The sequence below is a fragment of the Pseudophryne corroboree genome, chromosome 8 (assembly GCF_028390025.1).
Source record: "Pseudophryne corroboree isolate aPseCor3 chromosome 8, aPseCor3.hap2, whole genome shotgun sequence".
Taxonomy (NCBI): Eukaryota; Metazoa; Chordata; class Amphibia; order Anura; family Myobatrachidae; genus Pseudophryne; species Pseudophryne corroboree.
In genome coordinates, this window is record NC_086451.1 from 306,482,494 (window position 1) to 306,495,502 (window position 13,009).

General features: G+C 47.2%; 1 protein-coding gene across 3 annotated transcripts in view; it reads left to right on the top strand.

Moving 5' to 3' along the window:
• Window positions 1-13,009, top strand: part of TBC1D8B (TBC1 domain family member 8B) — a 235,323-nt gene that overhangs the window by 116,325 nt on the left and 105,989 nt on the right. For all 3 annotated transcript variants that reach the window (XM_063937365.1, XM_063937367.1, XM_063937366.1), the window contains exon 6: window positions 12,452-12,659. In XM_063937365.1, the coding sequence (XP_063793435.1) occupies window positions 12,452-12,659 (208 nt within the window). The remainder of the gene's footprint in view (window positions 1-12,451; window positions 12,660-13,009) is intronic.

Sequence of the window (13,009 nt, forward strand, 5' to 3'; positions counted from 1 at the left end):
CACATACTGGTACTTTGCTTAGACCGGCAATTGCGTCGGCATGGGTATGTAGTGCAGTAGCAGCGTGGACAGATACCCTGTCAGCAGACCTTGATACCCTTGATAGGGATACAATTATGTTAACATTAGCTCATATTAAGGACGCAGTCTTATATATGAGTGACGCTCAAAGAGACATTGGATTACTGGGTTCGAGAGCCAATGCTATGGCTATTTCGGCAAGAAGAGCCTTATGGATCCGCCAATGGACGGGGGATGCAGAATCCAAAAGGCATATGGAGGTTTTACCTTACAAAGGTGATGTATTGTTTGGGGAGGCCTCGCGGACCTGGTCTCCACAGCTACCGCGGGTAAGTGTACCTTTTTACCTTTTGTTCCCCAACAGCCTAAGAAACCTCCACAATATCAGATGCAGTCCTTTCGGTCGCATAGATCCAGAAGAGGTCGGAGCTCCTCTTTCCTCGCCAGAGGTAAGGGTAGAGGCAAGAGGACACCTGCTTCGGCTAGTTCCCAAGAGCAGAAGTCCTCCCCGGCTTCTGCTAAGTCCACCGCATGACGCTGGGGCTCCCCTGCGGGAGTCCGCACAGGTGAGAGCACGCCTTCGACTATTCAGCCAAGTCTGGGTTCAGTCAGACGTGGACCCTTGGGTGATAGAAATAGTCTCCCAGGGTTACAAGCTGGAATTCGAAGAGGTGCCCCACGTCGATTTTTCAAGTCTGCCTTACCAGCTTCTACCCCAGAACGGGAAGTAGTGCTGGCTGCAATTCAAACGCTGTGTCAACAGTGAGTGATTATCAGGGTTCCCCTGAGCCAACAGGGAAAAGGGTATTATTCAACCCTATTTGTGGTCCCGAAGCCGGATGGTTCGGTCAGGGCCATTTTAAATCTAAAATCCCTAGGCCTGTACTTGAAAAGATTCAAATTCAAGATGGAATCGCTCCGAGCGGTGATAGCCTGCCTGGAAGGGGGGGATTTTATGGTGTCACTGGACATAAAGGATGCTTACCTTCATGTCCCCATATATCCCTCTCATCAGGAGTACCTGAGATTCGCGGTACAGGATGGTCATTATCAGTTTCAGAAAATTATGGTGATCCTGCGCAAGCAAGGAGTCACGATTATCCCATACTTGGACGATCTCCTGATAAAAGCGAGGTCAAGACAACTACTGGAGAACGTGTCACTCTCTGAGAGTGCTTCAGCAACAGAGTTGGATTCTCAATCTGCCAAAGTCACAGTTGGTTCCGACAACTCGACTGACGTTCCTAGGCATGATACTGGACATGGAACAAAAGAAAGTTTCTCTATCGTCCTAGTGGATGCTGGGGTTCCTGAAAGGACCATGGGGAATAGCGGCTCCGCAGGAGACAGGGCACAAAAAGTAAAGCTTTTTCCGATCAGGTGGTGTGCACTGGCTCCTCCCCCTATGACCCTCCTCCAGACTCCAGTTAGATTTTTGTGCCCGGCCGAGAAGGGTGCAATCTAGGTGGCTCTCCTAAAGAGCTGCTTAGAGAAAGTTTAGCTAGGTTTTTTATTTTACAGTGATTCCTGCTGGCAACAGGATCACTGCAGCGAGGGACTGAGGGGAGAAGGAGTCAACTCACCTGCGTGCAGGATGGATTGGTTTCTTGGCTACTGGACATCAAGCTCCAGAGGGACGATCACAGGTACAGCCTGGATGGTCACCGGAGCCACGCCGCCGGCCCCCTTGCAGATGCTGAAATCAGAAGAGGTCCAGAATCGGCGGCTGAAGACTCCTGCAGTCTTCTAAAGGTAGCGCACAGCACTGCAGCTGTGCGCCATTTTCCTCTCAGCACACTTCACACGGCAGTCACTGAGGGTGCAGGGCGCTGGGAGGGGGGCGCCCTGGGAGGCAAATGAGTACCTATAAAGGCTAAAAATACCTCACATATAGCCCTAGAGGCTATATGGAGATATTTAACCCCTGCCTAATTTTTCTAAATAGCGGGAGACGAGCCCGCCGGAAAAGGGGCGGGGCCTATCTCCTCAGCACACGGCGCCATTTCCTCTCACAGCTCCGCTGGTCAGGACGGCTCCCAAGTCTCTCCCCTGCACTGCACTACAGAAACAGGGTAAAACAGAGAGGGGGGGGCACATTTATGGCGATATTTTGATATAACAAAGCAGCTATAAGGGAGCACTTATTATAAGGCTATCCCTGATATATATATAGCGCTTTTGGTGTGTGCTGGCAAACTCTCCCTCTGTCTCCCCAAAGGGCTAGTGGGTCCTGTCTTCGTTAGGAGCATTCCCTGTGTGTCTGCTGTGTGTCGGTACGTGTGTGTCGACATGTATGAGGACGATATTGGTGTGGAGGCGGAGCAATTGCCAAATATGAGGATGTCACCCCCTAGGGAGTCGACACCAGAATGGATGCCTTTATTTATGGAACTACGGGATAGTGTCAACACGCTAAAGCAGTCGTTTGACGACATGAGACGGCCGGACAATCAATTAGTGCCTGTCCAGGCGACTCAAACACCGTCAGGGGCTGTGAAACGCCCTTTGCCTCAGTCGGTCGACACAGACCCAGACACAGGCGATGACTCCAGTGGTGACGGTGACGAATCAACCGTATTTTCCAGTAGGGCCACACGTTATATGATTTTGGCAATGAAGGAGGCGTTACATTTAGCTGATACTACAGGTACCACTAAACAGGGTATTATGTGGGGTATGAAAAAACTACCTATAGTTTTTCCTGAATCAGAAGAACTAAATGACGTGTGTAATGAAGCGTGGGTTGCCCCTGATAAAAAGCTGATAATTTCAAAGAAATTATTGGCATTATACCCTTTCCCGCCAGAGGTTAGGGAGCGCTGGGAAACACCTCCTAGGGTGGACAAGGCGCTAACACGCTTATCTAAACAAGTGGCGTTACCCTCTCCTGAGACGGCCGCACTTAAAGATCCATCAGATAGGAGGATGGAAAATATCCAAAAAAGTATATACACACATGCAGGTGTTATACTACGACCAGCTGTAGCGACTGCCTGGATGGGCAGTGCGGGGGTAGTTTGGTCAGAATCCCTGATTGAAAATATTGATACCCTGGACAGGGACAATATTTTACTGTCGTTAGAACAAATAAAGGATGCATTTCTTTATATGCGTGATGCACAGAGGGATATATGCACACTGGCATCACGGGTAAGTGCTATGTCCATTTCGGCCAGAAGAGCTTTATGGACGCGACAGTGGACAGGCGATGCGGATTCAAAACGGCATATGGAAGTTTTGCCGTATAAAGGGGAGGAGTTATTTGGAGTCGGTCTATCAGATTTGGTGGCCACGGCTACAGCCGGGAAATCCACCTTTCTACCTCAAGTCACTCCCCAACAGAAAAAGGCACCGACTTTTCAACCGCAGCCCTTTCGTTCCTTTAAAAATAAGAGAGCAAAGGGCTATTCATATCTGCCACGAGGCAAAGGTCGAGGGAAGAGACAGCAACACGCAGCTCCTTCCCAGGATCAGAAGCCCTCCCCGGCTTCTACAAAAGCCTCAGCATGACGCTGGGGCTTCTCAAGCGGACTCGGGGACGGTGGGGGGTCGTCTCAAAAATTACAGCGCGCAGTGGGCTCACTCGCAAGTAGATCCCTGGATCCTGCAGATAATATCTCAGGGATACAGGTTGGAATTAGAGACAGATCCACCTCGCCGTTTCCTGAAGTCTGCTTTACCAACGTCCCCCTCCGAAAGGGAGACGGTTTTGGAAGCCATTCACAAGCTGTACTCTCAGCAGGTGATAGTCAAGGTACCTCTTCTGCAACAAGGGAAGGGGTATTATTCCACTCTTTTTGTGGTACCGAAGCCGGATGGCTCGGTAAGGCCTATTCTAAATCTGAAGTCCTTGAACCTGTACATAAAGAAGTTCAAGTTCAAAATGGAGTCACTCAGAGCAGTGATAGCGAACCTGGAAGAGGGGGACTTTATGGTATCCTTGGACATCAAGGATGCGTATCTCCACGTTCCAATTTACCCCTCACACCAGGGGTACCTCAGGTTCGTTGTACAAAACTGTCACTATCAGTTTCAGACGCTGCCGTTCGGATTGTCCACGGCACCTCGGATCTTTACAAAGGTAATGGCCGAGATGATGATTCTTCTTCGAAGAAAAGGCGTATTAATTATCCCATACTTGGACGATCTCCTAATAAGGGCGAGGTCCAGAGAACAGCTAGAGATGGGATTAGCACTGTCTCAAGAAGTGCTAAAACAGCACGGGTGGATTCTGAATATTCCAAAATCCCAGTTAATGCCGACAACTCGTCTGCTGTTCCTAGGGATGATTCTGGACACGGTTCAGAAAAAGGTTTTTCTCCCAGAGGAAAAAGCCAAGGAGTTATCCGAGCTTGTCAGGAACCTCCTAAAACCAGGAAAGGTGTCTGTACATCAATGCACAAGAGTCCTGGGAAAAATGGTGGCTTCTTACGAAGCAATTCCATTCGGCAGATTCCACGCAAGAATTTTCCAAAGGGATCTGTTGAACAAATGGTCAGGGTCGCATCTTCAGATGCACCTGCAGATAACCCTGTCTCCAAGGACAAGGGTGTCTCTTCTGTGGTGGTTGCAGAGTGCTCATCTATTGGAGGGCCGCAGATTCGGCATACAGGATTGGATCCTGGTGACCACGGACGCCAGCCTGAGAGGCTGGGGAGCAGTCACACAAGGAAGAAACTTCCAGGGAGTATGGACGAGCCTGGAAACGTCTCTTCACATAAACATTCTGGAACTAAGAGCAATATACAATGCTCTAAGCCAGGCAGAACCTCTGCTTCAGGGAAAACCGGTGTTGATCCAGTCGGACAACATCACGGCAGTCGCCCATGTGAACAGACAGGGCGGCACAAGAAGCAGGAGTGCAATGGCAGAAGCTGCAAGGATTCTTCGCTGGGCAGAGAATCATGTGATAGCACTGTCAGCAGTGTTCATCCCGGGAGTGGACAACTGGGAAGCAGACTTCCTCAGCAGACACGATCTTCACCCGGGAGAGTGGGGACTTCATCCAGAAGTCTTCCACATGCTGGTAACCCGTTGGGAAAGACCAATGGTGGACATGATGGCGTCTCGCCTCAACAAAAAACTGGACAGGTATTGCGCCAGGTCAAGAGATCCGCAGGCAATAGCTGTGGACGCGCTGGTAACGCCTTGGGTGTACCAGTCGGTGTATGTGTTTCCTCCTCTGCCTCTCATACCAAAAGTATTGAGAATTATACGGCAAAGAGGCGTAAGAACGATACTAGTGGTTCCGGATTGGCCAAGAAGGACTTGGTACCCGGAACTTCAAGAGATGATCACGGAAGATCCGTGGCCTCTACCTCTAAGGAGGGACTTGCTTCAGCAGGGTCCCTGTCTGTTTCAAGACTTACCGCGGCTGCGTTTGACGGCATGGCGGTTGAACGCCGGATCCTAACGGAAAAAGGCATGCCGGAAGAAGTCATTCCTACTTTGATTAAAGCAAGGAAGGAAGTAACCGTGCAACATTATCACCGAATTTGGCGAAAATATGTTGCGTGGTGCGAAGATCGGAGTGCTCCGACGGAGGAATTTCAACTGGGTCGATTCCTACATTTCCTGCAATCAGGATTGTCAATGGGTCTCAAATTGGGATCTATTAAGGTTCAAATTTCGGCCCTGTCGATTTTCTTTCAAAAAGAATTGGCTTCAGTCCCTGAAGTTCAGACCTTTGTTAAGGGAGTGCTGCATATACAGCCTCCTGTGGTGCCTCCAGTGGCACCGTGGGATCTCAATGTGGTTTTGGATTTCCTAAAATCTCATTGGTTTGAACCACTAAAAAAGGTGGATTTGAAATATCTCACATGGAAAGTGACCATGCTTCTAGCCCTGGCTTCTGCCAGGAGAGTGTCAGAATTGGCAGCTTTATCTTACAAAAGCCCATATCTGATTTTCCATTCGGACAGGGCAGAACTGCGGACTCGTCCGCATTTTCTCCCTAAGGTGGTGTCAGCATTTCATCTGAACCAGCCTATTGTAGTGCCTGCGGCTACAAGTGACTTGGAGGACTCCAAGTTACTGGACGTTGTCAGAGCATTAAAAATATATATTGCAAGGACAGCTGGAGTCAGAAAATCTGACTCGTTGTTTATATTGTATGCACCCAACAAGATGGGTGCTCCGGCGTCTAAGCAGACGATTGCTCGTTGGATCTGTAGCACAATCCAACTTGCACATTCTGTGGCAGGCCTGCCACAGCCTAAATCTGTAAAGGCCCACTCCACAAGGAAGGTGGGCTCATCTTGGGCGGCTGCCCGAGGGGTCTCGGCATTACAACTTTGCCGAGCAGCTACGTGGTCAGGGGAGAACACGTTTGTAAAATTTTACAAATTTGATACTCTGGCTAAGGAGGACCTGGAGTTCTCTCATTCGGTGCTGCAGAGTCATCCGCACTCTCCCGCCCGTTTGGGAGCTTTGGTATAATCCCCATGGTCCTTTCAGGAACCCCAGCATCCACTAGGACGATAGAGAAAATAAGATTTTACTTACCGATAAATCTATTTCTCGGAGTCCGTAGTGGATGCTGGGCGCCCATCCCAAGTGCGGATTATCTGCATAAATTGTACATAGTTATTGTTAACTAATTCGGGTTATTGTTGAAGGAAGCCATCTTTCAGAGGCTCCGCTGTTATCATACTGTTAACTGGGTTTAGATCACAAGTTATACGGTGTGATTGGTGTGGCTGGTATGAGTCTTACCCGGGATTCAAAATCCTCCCTTATTGTGTACGCTCGTCCGGGCACAGTACCTAACTGGAGTCTGGAGGAGGGTCATAGGGGGAGGAGCCAGTGCACACCACCTGATCGGAAAAAGCTTTACTTTTTGTGCCCTGTCTCCTGCGGAGCCGCTATTCCCCATGGTCCTTTCAGGAACCCCAGCATCCACTACGGACTCCGAGAAATAGATTTATCGGTAAGTAAAATCTTATTTTTCCTCACGTGGGAAAAAGTCCAGGACCTCCAGAACATGGTCCGAGACCTGCTAAAGCCGAAAAGAGTGTCAGTTCATCAATGCACTCGGATTCTGGGGAAAATGGTGGCAACTTACGAGGCCATTCCCTTCGGCAGGTTCCATGCAAGGACGTTTCAATGGGATCTTCTGGACAAATAGTCCGGGTCCCATCTACAATTATCAAAAAATAACACTGTCCCCCAGGGCCAGGGTGTCTCTTCTATGGTGGCTGCAAAGTGCTCACCTTCTAGAGGGTCGCAGGTTCGGCATTCAGGACTGGATCCTGGTAACCACGGACGCGAGCCTCCGAGGATGGGGAGCAGTAACCCTAGGAAGAAATTTTCAGGGACTGTGGTCAGACCAGGAGTCCTGTCTACACATCAACGTGTTGGAACTAAGGGCCATATACAATGGCTTTCGACAAGCGGAGGGTCTTCTTCGCTACCTACCGGTTCTGATTAAATCGGACAATGTCACAGCAGTGGCTCATGTGAACCGCCAAGGCGGGACAAAAAGCACAGTCGCAATGGCGGAAGCCACCAGGATTCTTCGCTGGGCGGAAAATCACGTAAGCGCTCTGTCAGCAGTCTTCATTCCGGAGCAGACTTCCTCAGCAGACACTATCTCCATCCAGGAGAGTGAAGACTTCATCAAGAAGTCTTTGCAGAGATAACGAGTCTCGGGGGAGTTCCTCAAGTAGACATGATGGCGTCACGCCTCAACAAGAAGCTACGGAGGTATTCTGCCAGGTCCCGGGACCCTCAGGCAATAGCAGTAGACGCTCTGGTAATACCATGGGTATTCCAGTTGGTCGATGTGTTTCCTCCTCTTCCTCTCATCACAAAATTGTTGAGGATCATAAGACGAAAAAGAGTACAGACAATTCTCATTGATCCAGACTGGCCTCGAAGGGCCTGGTACTCAGATCTTCAGGAGATGCTCACAGAAGATCCTGGGCCTCTTCCTCTGAGAGAGGACCTGTTACAGCAGGGGCCCTGTCTGTTCTAAGACTTACCGCGGTTACATTTCACGTCATGGCGGTTGAACGCCGGATCCTAGCTGAGAAGGGTATTCCGGAGGAGGTCATACCTACTTTAATAAAGGCTAGGAAGGAGGTGACGGCAAAACGTTATCACCGTATCTGGCGGAAATATGCCTCTTGGTGTGAAACCAAGAATGCTCCTACGGAAGATTTCCATCTGGGTCGTTTTTCGCCACTTCCTACAGACAGGAGTGGATATGGGCCTAGAGTTAGGATCTGTTAAAGTACAGGTTTCGGCCCTGTCGATATTCTTTCTTTCTCTTCCAGAAGTCCAGATTTTTGTAAAGGGAGTGCTACACATCCTGCCTCCTTTTGTGCCCCCAGGGGCACCATGGGACCTGAACGTGGTGTTACAGTTCCTTAAATCACACTGGTTTGAACCCCTTCATACGGTGGAGTTGAAGTTCTCACCTGGAAGGTGGTCATGTTGTTAGCCTTGGCATCTGCAAGGCGTGTGTCAGAATTGGCGACCTTGTCTTACAAGAGCCCTTACTTGATTTTTCATGTGGATAGAGCAGAAGGGAGGACTCGTCCTCAATTTTTACCTAAGGTGGTGTCTTCATTTCATATGAAACAACCTATAGTGGGTGCCTGTGGCTACGAGTGACTTGGAGGATTCCAGGTCCCTGGATTTAGTCAGGGCCTTAAAGATTATGTAGCCAGGACGGCTAGAATTCGGAAAACAGAAGCATTGTTTGTCCTGTATGCTGCCAACAAGATTGGCACGCCTGCTTCGAAGCAGAATATTGCGCGCTGGATCTATAACACGATTCAGCAGGCTTATGTTACGGCTGGATTGCCGTTACCGCATTCAGTAAAGGCCCATTCCACTAGGAAGGTGGGCTCTTCTTGGGCGGCTGCCCGGGACGTCTCGGCATTACAGCTTTGCCGAGCAGCGACTTGGTCGGGTTCAAACACTTTTGCTAAATTCTACATGTTTGATACCCTGGCTGATGAGGACCCTAGCATTTGCTCAGTCGGTGCTTCAGAGTCATCCGCACTCTCCCGCCCGATTGGGAGCTTTGGTATAAACCCCATGATCCTTACGGAGTCCCCAGCATCCTCTAGGATGTAAGAGAAAATAAGATTTTAAACCTACCAGTAAATCTTTTTCTCCTAGTCCGTAGGGGATGCTGGGCGCCCGTCCCAGTGCGGAAAATCTGCAAGACTTGTATATAGTTATTGCTTACATAAGGGTTATGTTACAGTTAGAATCGGTCTTGGACCGATACTGTCGTTTGATCATACTGTTAATTGGTTATGTGTATTCCAGGTTATATGGTATGATTGGTGTGGGCTGGTATGAATCTTGCCCTTAGATTAACAAAATCCTTTCCTCGTATTGTCCATCTCCTCTAGGCACAGTTCTCTAAACTGAGGTCTGGAGGAGGGGCATAGAGGGAGGAGCCAGTGCACACCATACTAGAAAGTTCTTTTAGGTGCCCATGTCTCCTGCGGAGCCCGTCTATACCCCATGGTCCTTACGGAGTCCCCAGCATCCTCTACGGACTAGGAGAAAAAGATTTACCGGTAGGTTTAAAATCTTATTTTCCCCCTTAAGCTGGGTACGCACTGTCTGGGTTTATTTTTATTTTTTTGATTGGGACAGGGTAAATACTAGCTGCTTTATTTTAACACTGCAAATTAGATTTCAGTTTGAACACACCCCACCCAAATCTAACTCTTTCTGCACATGTTATGTCTGCCCCACCTGCAGTGCTCATGGTTTTGCCCATTAGAGAGACATTTTATTTTGCAATCAACCTTGAATTAGGCCCATTTTCCATAGAAGTCCCTGTGTTATATCCGCCAGCAATAACATAACTGTGTTTCCTGTTTGTATGCTGTGGTCTGTGTATTCCTGCATTTTATTTTTATGCATGCTCTTTATGGTGTTACATAGGACCTCATGTGGCTTTTCCAGTAGATGTGGAAATAAAAGTTTCAGTATGCCCTGGGGCAGTCTTCGCTGGGACTGCTAGTTCCATCATGGAAGGTCACAAATCGCCTGCTTCTGCTATAGAGGTATAGAGATGTGTTTTATATATATATATATATATATATATATATATATCTCACAAGTTCCAGGTCGTAGAGGGTGCACTCACACTACGATAATTTTGTCAATCACAGTCACATAGTTATTGAGGGAAATGGATAGCCTTGTTGTCGACGTTTCGATTCAATAATAGAGTCTTTTTCAAGACCGGCAATAAAAGTAATCCACAGACAACGTATACAGATTCATTGTAAAATGTGCATCTGCAAGGAAAACAAAAATACAACTTAGACTAAGCCTCCCAGGACCCAGCGTGGCACATGGATAATACTATCAATAAGTCAATAGATCTCAAAATAAATAGAGCAGGTACCAGAAGGAGCCAAACACCAGAAGGTTCAGGGTGCATATTTCAGCTATCACAACAAAGTAATCAGTGTGCACACACCCATAATGTGTATCACTCACGTTTCATATAAAGGAGAAACCTCAGGCCATCGGCTCAAAGTGGAACGGCAGTAGAGCCGAATATCAACATATACTGTATAAACACAATTTAAATTTTAACGCTCAATATGATGTTCATATGATTCAATGAATAGACCCCTGGGCTTTCGCAGTATGTTTTGGGTCATTGTCCATCTCTACTGTGAAGCACCATCCAATAAATTCTGTAGAATTTGACTGAATCTAAGCAGACAGTGTATATCCCCATACACTGCATAATTCATCAGACGGCTTCTGTCTTCTGTCATAAACAATAGTGACTCGGGAAATTTACTAAGCAGTGATAAAAGTGGAGAAGTGAGCCAGTGGAGAAGTTGCCCATGGCAACCAATCAGCTGCTCTGTATATTTTTATAGTATGCAAATTATAAATGTTACGTCAATGCTGATTGGTTGCCATGGGCAACTTCTCCACTTTTATCACTGCTTAGTACATGTCCCCCTCAGTGCCATTGGAAGCCATGCAGGAACATGCCATCAAATTGCCTCAACTGTGTTTTACAGAAGATGTACTGTATGCTTCAGATCATGAGCCATTCTAAGCTTTCTCCATACTTTTTTCTTCCCATCATTTTGATATAGGTTGATCTTCATTTCATCTGCCCAAAGAATGCTGTACCAGAACTGGAGTGCCTTTTTTTTTTAGATATTTTTTGGTCAAGTCTAATCTTGTCTTTATATTTTTGAGGTATATGAATGGTTTGCACCTTGTAGTGAACCCTCTGTACTGTATTTGCTCTTGGGAAGTCTACTCTTTGTTGTAGACTTTGATAATAATGTCCCTACCTCTTAGACAGTGTTCTACACTTGACTAGATGTTATGAAGTGTTTTTTTTTGTCTTTACAATGGCAAGGATCCTGCAATTATCCAAAACTATTGTCTTCTGTGGATGTCCAGGGCATTTTGTGTTGCCAAGCTCACCAGTATGATGTTTTCTTTTTTTATTCTCAGAATGTACCAAACTGCAGATTTGGACACTGCTAAGGTTCCCACTCTCTTTCTGAGATTTTTTATTTTTTTTTGCAGCCTAAATATTTCCTCTTTCACTTGCCTTGAGAGCTTTTTTGAGGGCATGTTGTGGGTTCACAGCATAAGCTTCCAAATGCAAATGCCACACTTTGGAATCAACTCCAGACCTTTTGTCTGCTTAATTGATGAAGAAATCACAAAGTAATAGCCCAGACCTGTCCATGAAATAGCTTTTGAGTCAATTGTCCAACTACTTTTGGTCCTTTGAAAAAGAGGGGGCTACATATTACAGAGCTGTAATTCGTAACCTTTGTGACAAGCAAGGGAAGGAGGAATAAAAGCTGCACTGCATTTTGACTGTCCAACCAGTGCCTGTGTTACAAATGGTTCAACACCGTTTGAGTGGAAATAGTATACGGTTATTAGCACATGTACAAGGAAGTTGCTGCGCTTCAGTGGCAAGTTCTCCTGAACTGCAGGCCTCCTTAAAAGTGGGACTCCCACAGTTCTGCTATTTAGGGGTGATGTTGGCTATAAATATGTTTTTAACGATCATTTTTCAGTTACCATACTAAGGGCCAAATTCAGTTAGGCTTGAAAGATTACCGCTCAATGAAAAGGATGGCAGCCTCGGACTTTTACGCCTGGAACTATTCGGCAACAACCCATTTTCTCACACAGTAAAATTGCGGCTAACACATGTTAACCCGTTGGTTCCGGTACAAGTACCCAGAGCAATGAGTTTACGCGTTCATGGCACTTACTGCGGATTTTCTGTTCAGGCCCGAATAGAAATCCGCCTTAGGTGCAGCCTGTGCGCTGTAATTTAATATCCCCATCCACCGCATTAGCTCACGGTTAATTACCCCAGCTAATTGAATCTGGCCCTAAGTATGTAAAATGGTGTTATTCTGTAACATTTGCAATTGATTGCTCTCTCCACTAGAGGTCTGGAAAGACGAGTTCACAGTGATCACTTCACTACCTACTTCAGACTGCCTAAAGAAGAGACCTTGCAGGAGGTGCATGAGTGTTTTCTGTGGATACCTTTCAGCCATTTAAATACTCTGGGAAAGATGTGCATTTCTGAGAACTACATTTGTTTCGCTAGCCATGATGGTAGTCTGTACAGCACAATTATTCCATTGCGAGAGGTAACGTTACATTACAGATTCCAAAGTAAATGTACATTTTACCGTGATAAAAGAATGCAGGAAGCGAGAAAAAATATCTTTTGTTATGCTACAATTATGGAATGTACTTGGGGTCTAATTCAGACCCAATCACTGGTACAACAGCGATTGCAAGCCTGAAGCCCTTTCTGAAGGCGCGTACGCACAGTAAGACCCAGTGAGATGCGAAAGCAGTCAGACAGAGGCGGTCACGGGTTGTGGCAACGGTGTTAGAACGCTGTTGCTGGGGCGCAGTCTGGACAATGCAGACATGTCCGAACCGTTGCAGGGGGCGGGCCGCGGCGGCTGCGTGGCATCACATGCAGCCACTG